This window comes from Vulpes lagopus, chromosome 4 (assembly GCF_018345385.1).
Source record: "Vulpes lagopus strain Blue_001 chromosome 4, ASM1834538v1, whole genome shotgun sequence".
Lineage (NCBI taxonomy): Eukaryota > Metazoa > Chordata > Mammalia > Carnivora > Canidae > Vulpes > Vulpes lagopus.
Window position 1 is genome coordinate 13,958,466 of NC_054827.1, and position 20,974 is coordinate 13,979,439.

The 20,974-nt window shown below is 40.7% G+C and overlaps 1 protein-coding gene across 1 annotated transcript in view; it reads left to right on the top strand.

The window, feature by feature from the left end:
* Positions 1-18,062, top strand: part of LOC121488675 — a 55,297-nt gene extending 37,235 nt beyond the window's left edge. The window contains exons 4-6 of the mRNA XM_041751029.1: positions 16,114-16,177; positions 16,388-17,149; positions 17,356-18,062. Coding sequence (XP_041606963.1) covers positions 16,114-16,177; positions 16,388-17,086 — 763 coding nt within the window. The 3' untranslated portion in view covers positions 17,087-17,149; positions 17,356-18,062. The remainder of the gene's footprint in view (positions 1-16,113; positions 16,178-16,387; positions 17,150-17,355) is intronic.
* Positions 18,063-20,974: the final 2,912 nt, after the last annotated feature.

Here is a 20,974-nt window from a genome sequence, read left to right on the forward strand (position 1 = left end):
CACATCAAGTCTTTAATAGAGTTGTAAAAAGAAAATGAGCTAATATTTAGTGCCTGACAAGTACTAGGTGTTAAGTGTTAGCTATTGTTATTCCTACTGTCAGTCAACGCACTGATCCAAACTTATTTATATCCTCCCCCCGGTGAAATTTATAAGAAACCGAACACATTAGATCTTTAAGAGGGTTTGTTATGTGTTGAACTGCATCCCTTCCCTTAAGATATGGAAGTCCTTATATCCGCCAGCCCCAGAATAGGATCTTATTTGGAAATAGGTTAGTTTGAGTTAGAGTTAGTTAAGAGAAGGTCATATTGGCTTTTTATATTTTGGTCCTTAATCCATTCTGACTTGTTTCCTCATAAGAAAAAATTTGGAAACAGAGATGTACAGGGAGACCATGTGATGACAGATCCAGAGACTGGGGTGATACAGCTCTAAGACAAGGAATGTCAAGGACTGCCAGGCCCAGCAGAACCTAAGAAGAAGCAAGGTAGGATTCCACTCAGAGTCTCAGAGAGAGTGTCCCTGCAGATACCATAATTCTGAACCTCTAGCTTTCAAGATTATGAAAGAACAAACTTTTGTTGTTTTACGTCACCCAGTTTGTGGTACCTTGTTATAGCAGCCCCAGGAAACTAATATAGGGCTCTTCACCTGAAAGGATGAAGGGTGAACCCTTCCAGCCGAGGGGTGGAAGACGACAACCTGGCAACTGCAGTGTCTCCCAGAGTCAATGGAGGCTTTTATAAAGTCTGCACAGTCCCATTTTCTCAAGGGCTGTTAGGCTGGTCCTTAACTCCACACATATACTTCAGAAGGAGAATCCTACTCTTGGAGATGGTATCTTGGTGGGACAGCAGCCTCCGAAATGATTGAGCTAAGTCATAAACCTAGAGAAACAATTCCCTTGGTTCTTTGGGCATTACATTGATGTGAGCACGTCCTAAAGGCTACCATTGTTTTTTTTTTGTTGTTGTTTTTTAAAAAATTAATTCATTCGTGAGAGATACAGAGAGAGAGAGGCAGAGACACAGGCAAAGGGAGAAGCAGGTTCCCTGCAGGGAACATGACCTGAGCCAAAGGCTCAACTACTGAGCCCCCCAGGTGCCCTAAGGCTACCCTTGTTTTAAACTGAACTATAGTTGACATACAGTGTTATATTAGTTTCAGGTGTACAACACAGTGATTCAATAATTCTATTCACTACTCACTGTTCACCATGATAGTGTAGTCACCATACAATGTTATTACAACACTATGGACTATAGTCTCCATGCTGTACTTTTAATCTCTGTGACTTATTTTGTAACTGGAAGTCTCTACCATTTGTTTTTAATGGACTTGGTCATTTTTTTGGCCACATTTTTTTCCTCAAACATGCTATTACAAACAAAACATACTAATTTTAATTGGGCTAAGAAGTTTTTCTGTACATTCTTAAAAACTGGGCGCTAAAGGTGGAGCACACAAAGAAGTAAACAGTCTCAAGTGTATTTTTTAATTTTTAATACTTCTGGCACTGTTAACTATTCTATGTACTGTTTTCTACAGTTCTTCCTTCTCCTAAATTGACAGCTATGTTCCTTTTCTCTCTAAACACATGTTAAAAAATGAAGTTCTCAATCACATACCCAGAATTTGTGACAAATTTAGCAAAGAAATAATTTCTCTAGGGATGCCTGGGTGACTCAATGGTTGAGCATCTGCCTTTGGCTCAGGGCCTGATCCTGGAGACCTGGGATCGAGTCCCACGTCAGGCTCCCTGCATAGAGCCTGCTTCTCCCTCTGCCTGTGTCTCTGCCTCTCTGTGTGTGTCTCTCATTAATAAATAAATAAAATATTAAAAAAAGAATAATTTCTCTAAGAGAAATACTGTCAATTTCACAAATGCTTGGCTGACTGAAAACAGAAAATACTCAATATGTGTATATTACACTGATTTTAATCGGATGATTCTAAAATGCTTTATTTCAGTTCTATGATTTGTTAATTCTTCATAACTGTGAGGAAAACATGTGACTATTGTAGCATTCTTTAAGTATGTTAGATGTCCCTTCAAATTTCTATTAATATTTTTAAGAATGTAAGCTGCTTCAAGTAGAACTTTAGACCTAGAAAGAATCTTGGGAGACCTTTTGTCCTAAACTTCTCATTTTACAAATGAAATAATCAGAGCAAAAAAATGTTAAAGACTTGACCAAGGGAGTGCCTGGCTGGCTCAGTCGGTAGAGAATTACTCTTGATGTCGGGGTCATGAGTTTAAGACCCACACTGGGCATGGAGCCTACTTTAAAAAAAAAAGAAAAAAAAGAAAGAAAGAAAGAAAGAAAAAGACATAATCAAGGTCATGGAGTTATCAAGTGGAAGTCCAAACTACAACTCTTGTCACCCAAGTTACCTGAAAACCCAGTCCAGGAGCTTTTACCCCACACCACCAGGTAATTCATATGATCATCCTATCTGACAGATGAGTTGGACGGTTAGCAATTAATCAGTGAATTTAAGAAGAATTTAGAAAAACAGCCTTTACCATTAAAGGAAATAACGCATGTAAAGTTCTTAGCATGATGTGGGCACATTTTAAATACTTGTTAAATGGAACTACTCTTGCTATTATATAATTCAGAGCTGCAATGTGGAGTAGTAGAAAGCCTGTGAATTTTCAAATCAGAGGGTCTTGGGTTTAACTGGCAGTGTTCACTCATGGGCTTATGTAATCTGGGCAAGTTACTTAAACTTTCTATACATCAGTTTTCTCACAAGTGAAATGGGAATAATAAAGAGATAAGGCATGTCAAATATCAGGTAAATAGAGGTATTTGTTAATATTAATAATGAAGTTACAGTCTGTTATTTGGTAACCTGAATCAAGAATATAAAGAATTAAAAGAGCTGTCTCCTGTCATTAATGTACCCACCTAAAATCGAAGGGAGTAGGCCAGGCTCACATCAACTCTATCTTCAGTACCCCTCCACCTCGTTTGTTGGCCACCTCACACTGCCACCTCACCCCATTGCTCTGGCACTGATGACTCAGCCTAAAAGCCCTCATGCTGCTGCCCTCTGGGCATTCAGGAAACGCCCTGCTGCTGTTTCTATTTCTCAGTAGGCTCCCCTATTTTTAATAACTCTCCTGTCCTTCACTTCATTCTCTCAAACATCTGATCCTGACTTTATAAGGTAAAGAATACTTAGTAAGATTAACTTATCTAACTAAGGCACCACTCCCAAATCATTTTTTGTGGAACACTAGCCTCTAAGATGCCTCTTGAATAAGTTAGAGCAATGCTATAGACTAAATTCCACTACAGCAGATGCCCACTTTTGGATAAGGCCTACCAGTATCTCCTCAGCACTCATGGGTCCCTTTTACACTGAGGGCTTTCTAGTGCAAGCACCTCTGACTCAGCCAGAGGACATTCTGACCGGAAGCTTACTCTGGCAGCTTCGGTGCACAGCCAGAGTGTTTACAAGGCCAAGAGTAGCACTCAACCAATGGCAGGAGGGAGCTGATGGGTAGGTCTACCCTAGCTTCCTTGTCCTCAACTGGCACAGTCTTGAGATGGGTTCTATGCAGTTTTCCAGAGGTCCTTGTCAGGAGAACATCCAGATGCCCACACCAATAACTCACTCATTAATGCGTCCCATCTATATTGGCTTTCTCCTCTTCTCTGGCTCATTTACCTGATACCTCACCAGTATTTCATGGGACCATCTTTGAAATAAACTACTTGTTTTAGGATCTGTTTTTCTTTCTTTGAAGTTTGTGACACATGCTAGCAATACTAAAGGCTATGTGAAATCTTTTGGGAAAAGAATTTATTTAGCCATATTTAATCAGAAACTTTATTTAATAAGTTTCTCAAACTTATTTGGCCATGGGAACCTTTTTAAGGGTAAGAGTTCTAATCCAATGAAACCAGTGTTCCTCTCAGAGATATACTTTAGGAAATACTAAATGGGGCAGCCCTGGTGGCACAGGGGTTTAGCGCCGCCTGCAGCCCAGGGTGTGATCCTGGAGACCCGGGATTGAGTCCCACATCGGGTTCCCTGCATGGGGCCTGCTTCTCCCTCTATCTGTGTCTCTGCCTCTCTCTCTCTATATATATATCTCTCTGAATAAATAAATAAAATCTTTAAAAAAAAAAAGGAAATACTAAATGAAGCATTAATGACTGACAAAGTATTATCCTTCTCAGTGATATCAGTATCTTAACAGCTTCTGCAAATCAGTACTTTCTGACTCAAAGAACTGGGTGCCTTTAGATGAGAAATTCAGGCTCTAAGATAGATGTGATGGAAAATAATTTTGGAAGGGTGTGTCTTGTCAAGCCCTTCAAACCAAATCAGATTGGTAATGGTCTACTCTGTAATTAAGAACTAAAAGGAAATTATGGATGGGTGTCTTGGTTCAAGAGTATAGTCCTGAGACTTGGAGGACAGAGGACACTACAGGCAGGAGGTATATGGGATAAAGGCAGTTATTTCTTAAAATTGCTCTGGAGAAAATAAGTATCATTAGAAAGAAGGAGTCCACTTTTCAGTGGTCACAGCTCAAAACATCAGATGCCTAGGACTGCAATATCCTTTAAGATATTTCAGGAACAAAACAGTCAATATTGGTCAAAATTTTAAATACTTAAGCCTTGAACTACTCTGTAAACTCCATAAAAAGAGGTTCCATGATAGAGAAATACAGATTGGGAATGTTCTGGAAAGTGGTCTTGCTCTGACTTTAGCACAACCACTGGCAACTGCCACGTACTCACTCTACTGTCCAGGATGTACCCCACTGGAAGGAAGTGGTAAGAAGCCTTGTGAATGGATAGTACTTGGGAGGTAAGTGAGGAGGTAAAAGGCCAGTGTGTGCGGGAGCGTTTCAGCACGAATTGGGGTAGTTCCTCTCCATAGTCTGACTTCTGCCACTCACAGCAGCTTTCTTCCCAACTCTGCAACATGTTTTACACTCTCTTTGTCATTTCAGTCACACTACCCCCTATCATGGCCATTTTCCAGATGTTGAGATATTAAATATTTTTAAATGACCTGCCATGGATCGACGTTAAAACATGTCACTTTTTTTGGTCAACACTGTTAGGCCGAAAATCCCTCTTGCTTATAAAACATGAATAAGTGAGCTACAGATCAATAAAGAGAAATTTCAAATAATCCTAATTCTTCTAGGGCTCCATTCCCTGTACTGAAAAAACAAACAAACAAACAAACAAACAAACCAAGAAGAGACTACTGCACAGCGAGAAAATGTGGAAAAGGAGTCCCAAGAGTCCAGGATGGCCACGCACCAGAGGTGTCTGACATTTCCATCTTCATCAAGGGCGTTTCTGTCAAGTAGCAACTCTTCACCAGTAATCTCCAGACCAAACCTGAAATGAACAGCAGTTAGCATCAGTCACCCCCGAGTTCACATCTGGGTCACCCGCACCCACAATACCCGAAGCATATGGCTGCCATTACCGCTTTGTTACTGCTGCAGTCCTCAAGATCAAGAGCACCACGTGAATATCAGAGGTTAATCAGGGTGTTGATCGCCTCAGCCTTCTCAAAGAAAGAGATTCTAGCACAGAATCCCCGCATTGGTGGTGCACAGAAATAGAAATACCGGCATGTGGAATTGTGTGTGATTGTCCTCTATAAAAAGTTATTCATTACGCTAAAACACTGGTATTGCTTCAACAAGTTAACTCTGAAAGGCCTTTCAATTGGACTGCTTAGCATGAAAGAAAAGGTAGAGAAAAAAAAGTGCCTTTCGAAAAACAGCTTCCTAATGCTCTTGCAAAGCATTCCATAATGGCTTTAAAGACATTTTGCATACAAATATTTAAAAAGTGGCAGTGTTTATTCATCAGCAAGAAAGTGTTTTCATCTCTCAAGAACAATCAAAACATAATCCTTGAATTACTGGCATAAATAAGAATGACTTAAGCAATAATAATGAACAAGGCATTCATTCATCATTTTGCAAAGCTGATAAGACCCAGCTGACTTTTGGAAAAGAGGGGGAATAGATTTGCTTTCAGCAATGCAATGAAAGAATAACACAAGAAAGGGGTTCCCCCTCCCATTTTCATGATTACCTCCTTGATAATTATAAAACAAAACGTATACACCATGAAGAATAAAACAAAAATCACTTTTCCATAGGGTACAAAGAATGAAGTTATCACATATGTGTATCTTAAGAGTACTTGAATGTGAATAGTGCCTCAGAGGCTTTGCAGTTGGATGTCCTTTTTTCATTTGCATAAAATTAGGAAAAAAGGAATGGAATCAATTATTTAATGAGACATCTAACACTTTTTCTCTTCTTCCCTGTTATTCTCTTTTCTTTTTCATTTCCTAGTAATGAAGTTATCAGTACTAATGAATAAATCTTTGGCGTTTTCCTGAGAAGTTAAAACTAATTCTCAGGTTTTATTTGCACTTAAATCCTTAAACACAGAACTTAAAAAAAAAAAAAAAAACAGGTTTTTTCAAGGCATACTGGAAAAAAATGCCAGACAAAAAGTCAAGAGAATTGGTATATCTACCATTATACAGCTATGTAATCACAGTACAATCATTTGTCAGATTTCAGTCTTCTCAATTCTCAAGGGGTCTATAAGTTCTCTGCATCTTACGTAGTGGTCACAGGATTATAAGAGAATGAAAATAAAAGTGCCTTGAAAAACAGGAGAATATCATAAAAATATTGTGTATTGTGAAAAAATATTGTCTATTGTGTATTATTATCAATATAGAATACAGTTTTAAAAATCCTCAATAAAAGGGCTCCTTGGGGCAGCCCCAGTGGCTCAGCGGTTTAGTGCCGCCTTCAGCCCAGGGCATGATCCTGGAGATCCGGGATCAAGTCCCATGTCAGGCTCCCTGCATGGAGACCGTTTCTCCCTCTGCCTGTGTCTGTGCCTCTGCCTGTGTCTGTGCCTCTCTCTGTGTCTCTCATGAGTAAATAAATAAAATCTTTTTAAAAAGGGGGATGGTGGGGTCCTCGGTGATGCAGTTGGTTAACCATCCAACTCTTGATTTTGGCTGAGGTCTTGAGATCAAGCTCTGCATGGGGCTCTGTGCTCAGTGAGGAGTCTGCTTGATGTTCTCTCTCCCTCTCCTGTTCATACTCTCTCTCTAAAATAAATAAATCTTTTAAAAAAATACTAGAATTTATTGCTTAAACCTAAAAGTGACAAGTACCCATTTTTCTCCAGAGGCCTTCTGAGAAGAATATGACATTATTGGGTGCCTAAGTGACTCAGACGGTTAAGCGTCTGCCTTTGGCTTGGGTCATGGTCCTGGGATTGAGCTCCACATTCAGGGTCTCTGCTCAGCCGGGACCCTGCTTCTCCCTCTCCTCTGCCTCTCCCCCTGCTTATGCTGAATAAATAAAATCTTTAAAAAATTAAAAAAGAAAAAAAGAATATGACATTGTGGAGAAAGCATGGGTTTAGGATTAGCTGGACCAACATTTGAATCCCAGCTCTGCCACTAAGCTGTATGTAGACTTGGGCAAGTTACTTAATTCCCAGGGCCTCAGTTGCTCTATCCATAAAAAGAAAGGATATGAAGAAAGTTTTTAAAGTTAATATATATAATATGCACATACTCTCTTTAAAGATTTTATTTGACAGAGAGAAAGAGAACGAGAGCACAAGCAGGGGGAGTGGCAGGCAGAGGGAGAAAGAGAAGTGGACTCCCCATGGAGCAGGGAGCCTAATGCAGGTCATGATCCCAGGGTCTTGGGATCCCCAGAGACAGACACCTAAGCAGCTGAGCCACCCAAGTACCTCACAATACTCTCTTTAACGGTAAATGTATTTGGGGGGGGGGTGTATTTTCTTAACATTTAAACTACCCTCCTTTCATTGATGGATGAAATGAGGCTTTCTCTAACCACCTTACATCACTCTCCCTTCAGTGAGCTAGTTACTATCATATCATGTTATTTTTATTATTATTTTCCTTATTACTGGAAATTATTCTTATTGCTTTATTGACTGCCAGGTATTGTTTGCCTTATGTCTGCACTTCTCATGTAAACTACATGAAAATAGGTACCTTACCTGTCATGCTCACCGCTGTATCCCTTGAACTTATAACAATGACCAGAAAGTGCTCAACATTTAATAAATGAATAACTCATGGCTCCTATAAGATGATATTTATTCATAGAAAGAAGAACCTTTAAAAGCTACTATTCCATTATCCATTCTAATAGAAGGTAGCTTGGTGACCCACAACAGTGAAAAATTAAAGTCAGACATGTTTGCCTTGGAAAACGTTTTACACTTCTAATTAAATGTGGATATCCTATACTCGCAAATTTAACCAGATTTCTAATAAAATAACAAATCTATATTTATTCATCCTCTGGTTATTCAACAAATACTTAGGTACCACCTACTATGTATTAGGCAGTATATTAAATGCTTGGAATACAGGGATAAGACATACCTTCCAATAGTGCAAGGAAGACAACAAACAATTGCAATAAAATGTGAAAAACATTATGATAGAAGAAATATAGGATTTTAAGAGAGCTCTTAACAACATGATCTAACTCAGACTAAAGGAGACAAAAGGCCTCTTAAGAATGACCTGCGAGGTAGCTAGGAAGAGAAGAAAAGAGAAAGAGCATTATAGGTAGAGCTTAAGCACATTCCAGAAATGAAAGGATCTCAAACTCCCTAAAGCACAGGAAGATGAACACCAAGTTGTACAGGCATTACAGGTAGCCCTCTCTTATCTGCAGGGGATGCCCTCTAAGATCGCCAGTGGATGCCTTAAACAGCAGACAGTACTGAACCCTAGATACACAGGTGTTTTTTCCATACGTACATCCCTATGATAAAGTTCAACTTACATATTAGGCACAGTGAGAGATTAACAATAATATAATAAAATAGAACAATTATAACAATATGCTGTAATAAAAGTTCTGTGATATTTTGCTCTCAAAATATCTTATTGTACTGTTTTCACCCTTCTACTTCTTGTGATGCTGTGAGGTAAGATGCCTATGTGATGAGAGGAAGTGAGGTGAAGGATGTAAGCACTGGGACATAGTGTTAGGCTACTACAGACCTTCTGACATAGGACCATGGCTGACACCTGGTAATTGAAACCAGGGAAAATGAAACCACAGATAAGGCGGGACTACTGTCCGTGCAGCCACTTTAAGTATGGGCTTTATTTGAAAGGTGTGAAAAACTATTTGTGATGGCCTTTTCAATGTGTCAACTTGGGTAGGCTAATAGTCCCCAGTTATTCAGTTAAACACTAAGTGTTGCCATGAAGGTATTTTCCAAATATAACTAATGTCCATAATCAGTTGACTTTAAGATTACCCCTGATAGTCTGGCTGGACTTGATACAATCAGTAGAAAACCCTTAAAAGCAGAACCAACTACTCCCTGAAGAAGAAATTCTACCTATATACAGCAACTTCAGCCCATACCCAAGAATTCCAGCCAGCCCTTCCTGAGAGCCCGCCTTATGGCATTTAGACTTGCCTCAACTAGTGTAAACCAATTCTTTGCAACAAATCTCTTGGTACATATCTATGGGTCTGTTTCTCTGATTGAACCCTAACTAAAATACTATTAAAGGATTTAAAGCTTACAGGAACAACCAAATTTGTGTTTTTAAAAGCACAATTTCTGAAGTGAGAGGAATTTGATGGAGAGCAGTATCTGGACCCTTCAGAAGGAGGCTGTTGAAATAATTCACTTTAGAGAGCTGGTAGTTTGATTAAGACAATAAAAGTATGAATGAGAGAAACAATGGGTTGGGGTTGGAGGTAGTTTGGAAGTAAAAGATACAAGACTTGATTTTTTTAGTTGGATATAGAAAGTGAGAGAGAAGTCAAGGATAATTTCTAGATTTCTGGCTTGGGTAGCTAATTGAGATGAAGGAACCCTGGAAGAGAAATAGGTTGTGCTGGTGCAAGTGAAGATTATGAGTTCAGTTTTAAACATGTTGAGTTGGGCTGTAAGACATCCAAGAGGTGTCCAATAGGCAGTTAGAGATATGGGCCCAAAGCTCAGGAGAGCCTCTGGCTGTAAATATAAATGTGGGAGTCACTGCTATATAAAGGTGATCTGAAATTATACGATCAGATGAGATTAAAAAGGAAAATACATACAGTGAGTTGAGAAGAGGACACAGGACAGAGACCCTACTTAAGAAATGAACAGGAAGAGGTGCTAGCAAGATAACCTAAGAAGTCATGAAAAAAATGGCAGAAAGGAAGTCAAGAACACAGAGGGCTGTGAAAAGGGGGCAGCGGTCAGTCATTTCAAAGCTGCCAAGAGGTCAAGCAAACCGTGCATTTCTACTGCATTTATTTTTTTTTAATTTTTATTTATTTATGATAGTCACACAGAGAGAGAGAGAGAGGCAGAGACATAGGCAGAGGGAGAAGCAGGCTCCATGCACCGGGAGCCCGACGTGGGATTCGATTCTGGGTCTCCAGGATCGCGCCCTGGGCCAAAGGCAGGCGCCAAACCGCTGCGCCACACAGGGATCCTCTACTGCATTTAGAAATAAAAAGCCAAAGACCCTTGTGAGAGCAGTTCTAGTAGAGTGATGGGGTCCACAGCCTTATTGTAGTGGGTTGAAGAGTGAGTGGAACTTGAGGGAAGAGACACAGAATGTACATCTCCTTCAAGAACCTTAGATAGGAAGGGAAAAGGAAAAGAAAGCAAACAGGTAGGAAAAGATGAATTCAAGGGAGCTTTTTTTTTTTAAGATGAGTAATATGAGCACTGTTAAATACTGACAGGGCAGGATCAAGGCAGAGGTTGAAATCAGAGAAAGGAAATTACTGATAGATCCTATGAAAGAAAGATCAAGGGGCACTTGGGTGGCACAACTGATTGGATGTCTCACTCTTGGTTTTGACTAGGGTCATGCTCAGGGTCATGAGACTGAGCCCCACATCAGGCTTTAGGCTCAGCATGAAGTCTTTCAGATTCTCTCTCCCACTTGCTCTGCCCCTTCTACTAGTGCATATGCATATACCCTCTCTCTCACTCTCATAAATAAATAAATCGGAAGGAAGGAAGGAAGGAAGGAAGGCAGGCAGGCAGGCAGGCAGGCCAACTGACCTTAGGTAGACAGGACAAAGAATACCGCTTTCACTGAAACAGGAGGAAATAAGGAAACAATGGGTTTATAGGATTTGAAATATCAGGAGCTCCCCCTTATCTAATTTGACTTTGAAGATGCAAGTCTATTTTACTAAGAGTGGGGCAAGGAGGAAGGTAAGTGAGAGGGCATGTGTTTGAAGACATTGGGAAAGCTTTGAAATATGCAGAGTAGAGATGGGATACCGAGTTGACCAAGAGAACACGGTAGGGAGTGAAAGAGAAAGCTGAGAGCCCACCTGAGGTTGGTGACAATGAATTCATAATGATGCAAATCTACTCAGCGGTCTGATTTTCCCCAGTAACCTGGTACAGGTAAAGATAAGATGGACAGTTGGACTCATCTATGTCTGGGAATCTGCAGATGTGACTGGATGTGAATGAAAGAAAACAAGACAGTTTATGATCTTGGCAAGAAAACGTCAAACGTGGGAGAACAGAGTCTAAGCTGTGCTCCAGCTCAGAGAAGGAAGAAAGCCAATGGACTAGAACAGATAGAAGATACTAGTCGGAGGCCGAAAGTATGATTTCATAGGCATAGTCATTTCAGATGATGACACACACTTTTGGGAGAGTCGGGTAGACATAAGAGTAAATAATATTTACTGAGAATTTAATATGTAGCACTGTGCTGAGCATTTTAAATGCAATGTCCCTGTATATTCCCGACAACTATCAATTAAATATCACAATCACCCGCATCGTTCTGATGTATCAGTGAGACCTCTGAGGTGCCTGAAGAAGACAGGAGGGAAATGGTCTGGAAATGACACTGAAGAGTGAGGACAATGAGCTCCTGAAAGGGCTTCTGGGGAAGCAGTGTCCTCAGTGGAGAACCAGACTTGGTTAAACTAGATTGTAACGTTTCGAAGAAGTCAAGAACATAGTAGGGTTAAAGCCTCCTGCATTGGAAATCCTGCCAGGCACAGTGGGAGGAGTCAGAAGGAGAGGAGTGTGAGTCTAGAAGAAGGAAGAAACCCAGATAAACATTAGGATAGGAGAACATTGAAAGGGTACATAGGTTAGACAGTGGAGGGGTTTACATTATGGGTAGTAAAATAAAGAAAATGGGTATGAGCCACATGGGTTTAGACTCTAGAAGAAACCTTCAAACATAACCATCCAGTCCCTGTTTTTTAAGATTTTATTTTTAAGTAATCCCTACACCTAACGTGGAGCTTGAACTCACAACCTTGAGATCAGGAGTCACATGCTCCACCGACTGAGCTGGCCAGGGACCCCTACAGTCTCTATTTTCCTTTCATCACTCATTCTGTCCCTACAGGCAATAGGTAAATAGCTTAAACTCTCAGACAGTAGTAGCCAATATTTATTGACCAATTGCTACATGTCAGAAGTTGCATGTATGGGGATCCCTGGGTGGCTCAGTGGTTTAGTGCCTGCCTTCAACCCAGGGTGTGATCCTGGAGTCCTGGGATCAAGTCTCACATCAGGCTCCCTGCATGGAGCCTGCTTCTCCCTCTGCCTGTGTCTCTGCCTCTCTCTCTCTCTCTCTCTCTCTCTCTCTCTGTGTCTCTCATGAATAATAAATAAAATCTTTTAAAAAAAGTTGCATGTATGAATTTCTTTCATCTTAATACTATTATCATCTCCATTGTACAGTGAAACCTTACATCATTAGTATCTGGTAGAGCTTGAACTTGAGCCAGGCTAGCTGACTCTGGAGCCCTAAAGCTGGCCGTTTTGCTATTCTTACCATTTGATAGGGCTGTCATTTCTCTCCCTACAATCATCTTTCCCACATTGTACACTTTCTCTAGCAGAAAAAGGTCCCTCCACGATCCTTCCAGAGAAACTTAAGTGCTAATGTTTAATAAGATGATGATAATGTCAATACATCCATAGCCAACCTTTAACACTATGCTCCATAAGTGGATCTTGAAATAAGGACAGTTCATCTTGGACTTTATCCAAGAGAACTCACATTCTTAAGTACCCAAAAGACCTCCTTTACCTAGAAGGTAGTCCTGGGGCACCTGGGTGGCTCAGTCCGTTAAGCATCTGACTCTTGGTTTCAGCTGCTGTGAGACTCAGCCCGGCATCTGGCTCTGTGCTCAGCACGAGTCTGCTGGAGATTATCTCTCACTTCCTCTTCCTCTCCCTCCCGCCTCCCCTGCACCCCCTCCCCCCACATGTGTGCCCACAAACTCTCTCTCTCTAAAGTAAATAAGTAAAATATTTAAAAAAGAAGGTAGTCTTAAGGCATATAACCCAAAGATAGTATTTTAGTACCAAACTACTGTTTAAAAAAAAAAAAAATCTTTTGTCACACAGTAACTTTATTTGGTCCTCAGGATGGAAACCAATCTCTGATATTTCTCCTTGAGGACAAAAAAAAAGTTACTGTCAGGCTTTTTTTTTTTTTAAGATTTATTTATTTATTTATTTGTTTGTTTATTTATTTATTTATTTGAGAGAGAGAGAGAGAGAGAGAGAGAGGGGCAGAGACACAGGAGGAGGGAGAAGCAGGCTCCATGCAGGGAGCCTGACGTGGGACTCGATCCCGGGACTCCAGGATCGCACCCTGGGCCAAAGGCAGGCGCTAAACCGCTGAGCCACCCAGGGATTCCCTACTGTCAGGCTTATTACTTTCAATTCCATAACAGACAATATCTCAGTTATTCTTTTAGCTCCATACATTTTTTTCTGTGTATAATACAGAAACAATAATGTGATTTTCCTACATATAAAGCAAGCAGAAATCCCATTTTGGAAATTCCCCTTCTGTTACTTAATGGTTTTAAAATATCAAAGCACAGTATTTGTATATAGAATGCAAGAAGTAACAAAAAATAAAAACACAGCAAAGAGAAAAACCATAGTTGGATTCTATTTTAATACTGATTTAGCAATCAGATTTTTCTTTTAATGGGCAATAGTTCCAAAACATCCAAAAGACTTAGAAAAGAAAAAAAAAGATGTGGTATAAGGCCTCACTTGTAATGAAGGTCTTTTATTTACTCCAACAGGAAACTACAATGAGAAAGCTTAAAGTTGAAGTGTTTATATATTAATTATTTTTTAGCTCTTCACTAAGGACTTCGTAAATGGCATTCTTCAGAAACAAAAAAATACAATGTATATTAACTAAATACTGTTTCAAACAGATAATATTATGTCTGCTATAATAAATTTGGGTCTGTTTCATTGAATTTTAGTACTGATTCTTCAGCCAAGTCCCTGGAGATAGGACCATATATTTTCCTGATCAATCTATGTTTAGCTGGATACTTAGATTATTTTAATGTGTTATTAAATCATATTAAACATTCAAAAAGTGTTTAAGAATTATCTCTTTTCTCTAAAGAAGTATTTGGGGCTTGTTTTAAGACTTTCTTTAATATCCTGTATTAAGCTTTTTTCCCAACTAGACCACTTTATTTTTAAAATATAGACAAGGATATACAGTGCAGTCTAAACACTATTTTTCATCACCTCTGTTCACTTCATTATTGTAGAAATCTTTCCTACCACGCTCTCTCAGAAAACATCTGGGTACTATTAGAAAATAAATTCTCAGGCTCAGAAAAAAAGGGTTTTCTGCCTTTATTTCGGAATAGAGAAATAATTGAAGCTAATCTTTCAGGACTGTACATTTCTAACATCATCAGATGTTAAAAACAAAGAACAATGCCAAAAAACAAAAACAAAAAAACACTGATCAAACCCAAGATGATGGAAAACCCACTAACCCAGATCACATTTGTCAGATCTCTTGGCAGATGACAAACCTGTGACCTGTCCTGAGTAATACGTCTTGTCTTGTCTTCATCCTGGGCTCCAAAGTCAGGCAGAAATTACCCTAGGAGATCCACAGGCTTGGGTTTGGAGGGTCCCAAAGGGGCCAGGTGGAGCCAAACCCAAGAAGGGAGAATTACAGTGTAACTAACCCTGGTGAACCAGAGAGTAGTCCAGGGTCACTCCAGACTCCCAGCTGCCTTTTGGACCATATCGCCTGGAGATATCTGTACACATATACACATATGAGATAAATATATACATATATATGTACACACACATAGAGATACATGCACACACATATGTAAATATATGTGCATATAGGGCATCTTTGTTGTTTTATTTATTTTTTAATTAGTTACCCTTAAAAAGAGAAGGATATTTGATATTATAGGGTAGTCCTTCCCTTATGCTAACCAAAATGAACGCAAGCAAAGGCTTTGAATAACGGTGTTTTTGGTTTTTGTTTTTGTTTTTAAGAAACTCTTAGCATGAGTAAAAAATGGGAGGCCCTGGGTTTGAGTCCTCACTTCTGCCACAAGTCTTAAGATATAAAACTTAAGCAAGTCTCTTAAATCTCTCACAGATGGTTTCTTCATCTGTAAAACCAGCAAGATAATCACACTTCACCTACCAACCTACAGGATTATTTCTAGGGTTGAGGTGCTTAATAAACATACGAACTATTACATATAAATTCTAAGGCAGTCTCTTGATGTCAGGTGTTAGTAATATTAACAACACAATTGGGTAAAGTTTGCATTTACATCAACGTTAACTGAAAAAAAAAAGTGGGTGGCTCGCTTCCTCACACTCCCTTTGCATTTTGTTCCTCCAGGCGTAGTAAATTAAGTTTCTGCAGACTATGATTAAATTTGTTAGTGGGAAACAAAGCAATTAGACAATGAATAATAGCCCAGAGAGGATACAGGTGAAGATTTGTGCAAAAGACTCAGGAGGGCAGGTTTGATGCTGAGCAGGTGTTCTCTCTAATTGTCTAACGTGAGGTTGATTGACTTTGGGGAACTACAGCTTATTCCCAGGTGGGTGAGACTTAGCGCCATTGGTTATTTGAGATTTGGAAGGACACAGAGATCCTGTGGGAGGAGAGTAGGGAGATTTTCCAAGCATTAAGGTAGAGAGCTTACCTTGAATAAGTCTTATTCCTGCACACAAGCCCCTTCCTTATCCCCGCTAGGGGATGCCAGCCTGCGCTGGAGCAGCCCGAGATGGTGAACCGACAGCCCCAGGGAGAGCGTGCTGTAGGTGTGGCAGCGGGGCGTGCCAGGATGGGGAGGTGCGTGCCAGGTGGAGGGGGGCGTGCCGGGGTGGGGAGGGGCGTGCCCGGGGTGGAGGGGGGCGTGCCGGGGTGGGGAGGGGCGTGCCCGGGGTGGAGGGGGCGTGCCCGGGGTGGAGAGGGTGCGGCGGGGGGGCGGAGAGGGTGTGCCCATGGTGGAAAGGGGCGTGTCCAGGCTGGAGGGGGCGTGCACGGGGCGGAGCGGGGCGTGCCCAGGGCGGAGGGGGCGTGTCCTGGGCGGAGGGGGCGTGCCCGGGCTGGAGGGGCGTGTCCGGGGCGGAGCGGGGCATGCTGGGAAGCCCCATGGCAGGCCCGGTGGCTGCCGCGTGGCGGTTTCCGTGGAGGAAGGTGGCGCCGGGTGCCGCGTTGGGCTCTCCGGGAAGTGGCCTTGCCCGCTGGTGTCCCCTGTGGAGCTGTTCCTACACGACAGGACAGCTTGGGTCGTTTACAGCCGGCATCTCTCCTCCAAAGAGGCGATTCCGGGTTGGCGGCCGGGGCCTGCGCGACCTGGCCGCCCCCGCGCCTGGCCCTGAGCCGCCCCTGCTGGGCCCCAGCTCGGCGCGGCGGGGACGGAGCCCCCGAGGATGTACTTCTCTTCCGCCGGCGTAAGGACCGGCCCGCACAAGTGCCGAGGCGTGTTTCCAGGCCCCGTGTTACGGCGTTTCCTCCCCGACCAGTCCGAGGGATGCTTGCCTTGAGACCGAGCCTCAGCCCCGCGGGGGCGGATTACCGTGAAGTCCTAGAATTCGCTCTCGGGCCTGGCCGCCCACGCACTTTGGAGCCCAGCTTCCGTCGTCTCCGACAGCAAAGGATTTACGCTTTTTCTTCTCTTTTTGATGTGACTGGCCGGGATTCGACGCTGCACTATTTATAGATTCTTGGGTTTCACACTGGAGGTTTTCCCAAATGATAAGTGGAAAAATCTCCTAACTCCCAGGTGAAATGATCATTCCTGTGCATTTCATATGTAACCTGATCCCGCTAGGCTCAAAATTGAGGGCAAGTAGGTCCATCTGTGCAAACTGTTACTTCCAGACTATTAGCTTCCAAATCCTGCTATTTTCTGAAAGTCTGATTTTAAATATTCGGTGAAGTGCATTTCAGTGTATTTGTGAAATTTTCTTGTTCTCCCCTTCCCGTTAGGGCTTTGTGAACCTCTCGTGGGAAGGACCGTCCATAAGTCAAAAGCAATTGGGAGTTGCCTCTTGAGATTCACGAAATAGAAGAGCTGAAGGGAAGGATTCCAGTGACTCAAAAGAAAATACTTAATCGTTGGAAAAATACTCACTACATCGATAGCCAAGGAATGTTGTTATTGTGGATCATGTTTAGTGTTCTAGGTCAGAGCAAATACAGTACAAAATTCAGAACACGTTTATGACCAAAGTCATCACCTGTTAAGGGTGTCAACTTGTGTCATTTTAAGCTAACGAACATTTTTAAATGAAATTAAGACTTTTGCTTTGGGAATCACCACTTCATAAAAGATAGAGGTATATAGACACAGTTCTGTGTCGATTACTTCAGTGCTACGTTTCAATGCAGAGAAATAAATTTTTCTTTTTTCAACTTTATCTACTTGACAATATAACTCATTTCCATCCTTGTTATTGACTCTTTTTCCTTAAAACACAATGGAAATTATATGAGTTTTACCAAAAAAAAAAATGTGTTGAATAACATAAAAATGTGTAATATAAATCATAACCCCCTTCCACAATGACTGCTCCCTCCATCCCCCCAAAATAACTACCTCTGGATGCTTGATGCTTCATCCTTTAGATTTTTTTCATATATGCATACACTAACATGTATTATTATTTTACAATAAAGGGACATTTGAAAAGTTACTCTCATTTTATTTTTTCACTAAGTTGAGCTTAGATAAGCTGTGCTAATATTTGTGTACTTAATTCTTTTTAAAAAGCTATATGAAAAAAAAAAAAGAAAAGCTATCTGGTAGTCCACCGTGTGGATGTACCATCATTCACATAACCAACCCTTACTAATGTACATATTGGTTTTGTCCAATTTCTCTTTATAGTTTTGCTTCTTGAACTCTTGAACTATCTTTTTTTTTTTTTTTTTCCTTTTCATTGCCTCTCTACCACTACCAATTTGGTGTTTTCTAGTGACCCAGGGCCACTTTACTCCTTTTTCATTTAACCTATTTTCCAAAATGTTTTTCTGACTTTTAAGTCTTGTCCTTTCCTTTTGAATCTTCTCTTTTCATACTCTTTATTTTTTCCCCCCATAAAGGACAAAGGTCCTCTTATACAAAATCTCTCCTCTCTGGTACAAGTGTGAGCTCCTCACCCTCTTTCCAACCCCAGCGGTGAAGAGAAAGAGGCAGGGAGTATTACATTTCTGATAAGAAACAAGAGGAGAGGCTGCTACTGGCAGGGAGCCTTGTCAAGATCTCCCTCATTCTGAGCACTCCATTCCCACGTGAACAACAATGAATGGAGATTTCACCCGCCCACCCCACATTGTTCAAGCTGTCCTTTGCCCTTTCTGTCAAATCTTGGCACCCAGGAGACAGCAGAACATGTTCTGAATTCAACCCTGGGGAGCCACCGATCAATATCACTTGACTCTTCTTACCCATTAGTTGTTCTCTTTCTATGCCTGACGTGGAGTGATGCCTAAGCTATTCTTTGTCATGGCCCCTGCTCAGTTGGCCCAGCTAACCCCTATAGGGTGGGATGGCCCTCTCCATCCCCTAGACAGAGTGCCACAGGCGGGGAGCAGAGCATGGACAAAGTCTTAGGACATAGGTTCTCTTACTGCTTCAGCTGCAGGCTCAGAGGCTGTGGAGAAAGTTACTATATTTTACCTCTTTCTGATCTTAATTGCCAAATACCAAGAATATTAACTGTCCACTTAACTAATGGAATACTACAAAAATGAAAATTTATAAAAGCTTTGAAAGTCAGATTCCGCAGCCCCCCCAAAAAATGAGGACCTGTCTGCATCCTCTCAAGAAAAAAAAACGTTTACTATTTTACATGTCTCTGCTCCTTTTTTTGATACATATATTACAATTGACTTCCCTTTTCTTCCCTTTCCTCCTTTCTGTTTTTCTCCGTCACCTACCTATTCCTTCCCATGAATTAGTTCTAATTTATGGAGCACATACAATATATGTATACTTGTCTCCAGTGAGACCTTCTTACTGCAGAGTTGTTTTTTGTTTGTTTGAGGGGGTGGGGTGGGTTCAGAGAGGAAGACAGGACTGTTGCCATTTTTTTTAAATCCTAATTTTTTTTTAAGTTGCTCAAATTTCTTTTGTACCTGAAACATTCTCTGGAATGTTTTTTATGATTATCAAGGCCTTCATTCTAAGCGGCAACATTCAAATAAGCAGAAAAATCCAAAGGGAGACTTAATTAATTCCTGTCTTATTTTAAGTACTTAGAAAATTACTTTCTTCCAAGCCATAGATAACTTGGTAAGGAAACCAAATGAAATCCCTAAACCAACTCAGTGTTTGATTGACTCTGACCAATGTCTTTATTTCTCTATATTTGAATCTTCCAACTTTACTATTCATGGAACTTTGATGCCAAATGCCCATTGTCTTCTAATAATTAGATAGCAGATTATGGGTTGACCAAAACAAATCTGACCATGTCACTGAACTCCTCAAGAGAAAGGTGTTTTAGATATTTTCGAGTTGAAAGCTAAGAAATAATTTAGGAGCTTAAATAGGACAAAATTTCAGAAAATTGCCGAACTCATCTCCTGTCATAGTTTACGGCAAAAGAAAAGCATGAGAAATTCTATTTTAATGGTTGTGAAGAAATATTTTTCAATTATAAAAAGAGCCTTGGCCTATGTATAAAAGTTTTTTTCCCTTGGTTGAAAATGGCCCATCTCCAAGCACATATTACTGTCTCTTCCTCTCCAGTTTAGTTCTTCCTTCCCAAATGCATTTTAATACCATACCAGTGAATTCCAAAATTAAGTTACTGTTTTGGCCCTTGGTTCCTGAAGAAGGAGAAAAAAGCACAAATTTCTCTTTTTATTAATTAGTGCATAACTTCAAATAGATTGTATACAATCTCATAACTCATGTCAGCCTGAATATTCAACATCATTTGGATTTTCAAATATAACACATAAATGAAAGAAAGTCTGAAGACCCAGAATTCGGTAGAATTATACAATGGCGGACATCATATTGTTGATTAAAGTGATATAATTTAATGATCTCACTGGGCATTTCATCTTTGCTGTACAAAGGACAGGGATTCAGGCCACCGAGTAGAAGGAAAGACCTTAGAATATGTAACTAGTATATATGTGAGACTGCCAATGTCCCAAGCTTACAGCTTAACTTAACTAAAGGCACTTCACGCCCGCCAAGTTGAAACATAACAGATGGCTTTAATGACAAGATCTGACATAAGTAGTAACAACAAAAGTATTGGTTAAATATAAAATTATAGATCAAGGCTTCGCATCATTGAGATTTGAGGAAGTCACTGTAACATTTTTTAACAAAAGGAGGATCTTATAAAATGCTGGCAGAGCCATTTGGTAAACCAAATTGTCTGCTAATTGTTAGATTATCTGATTTGTATTTATGTTGGTCCAATTTGGCTTGATTACCCTAGACCCTCTATAAAGTTACTCTGTATAAGGGATTAGGAACGGGAAGTGTGAACAGCCACTGCCAAAATAAGCCCCAGACCTAATCTCTTTCCCCCATGCCCTTCCCCTAGCCCTTGCTCTCTCCACAACCTGCCAAAATCTATAT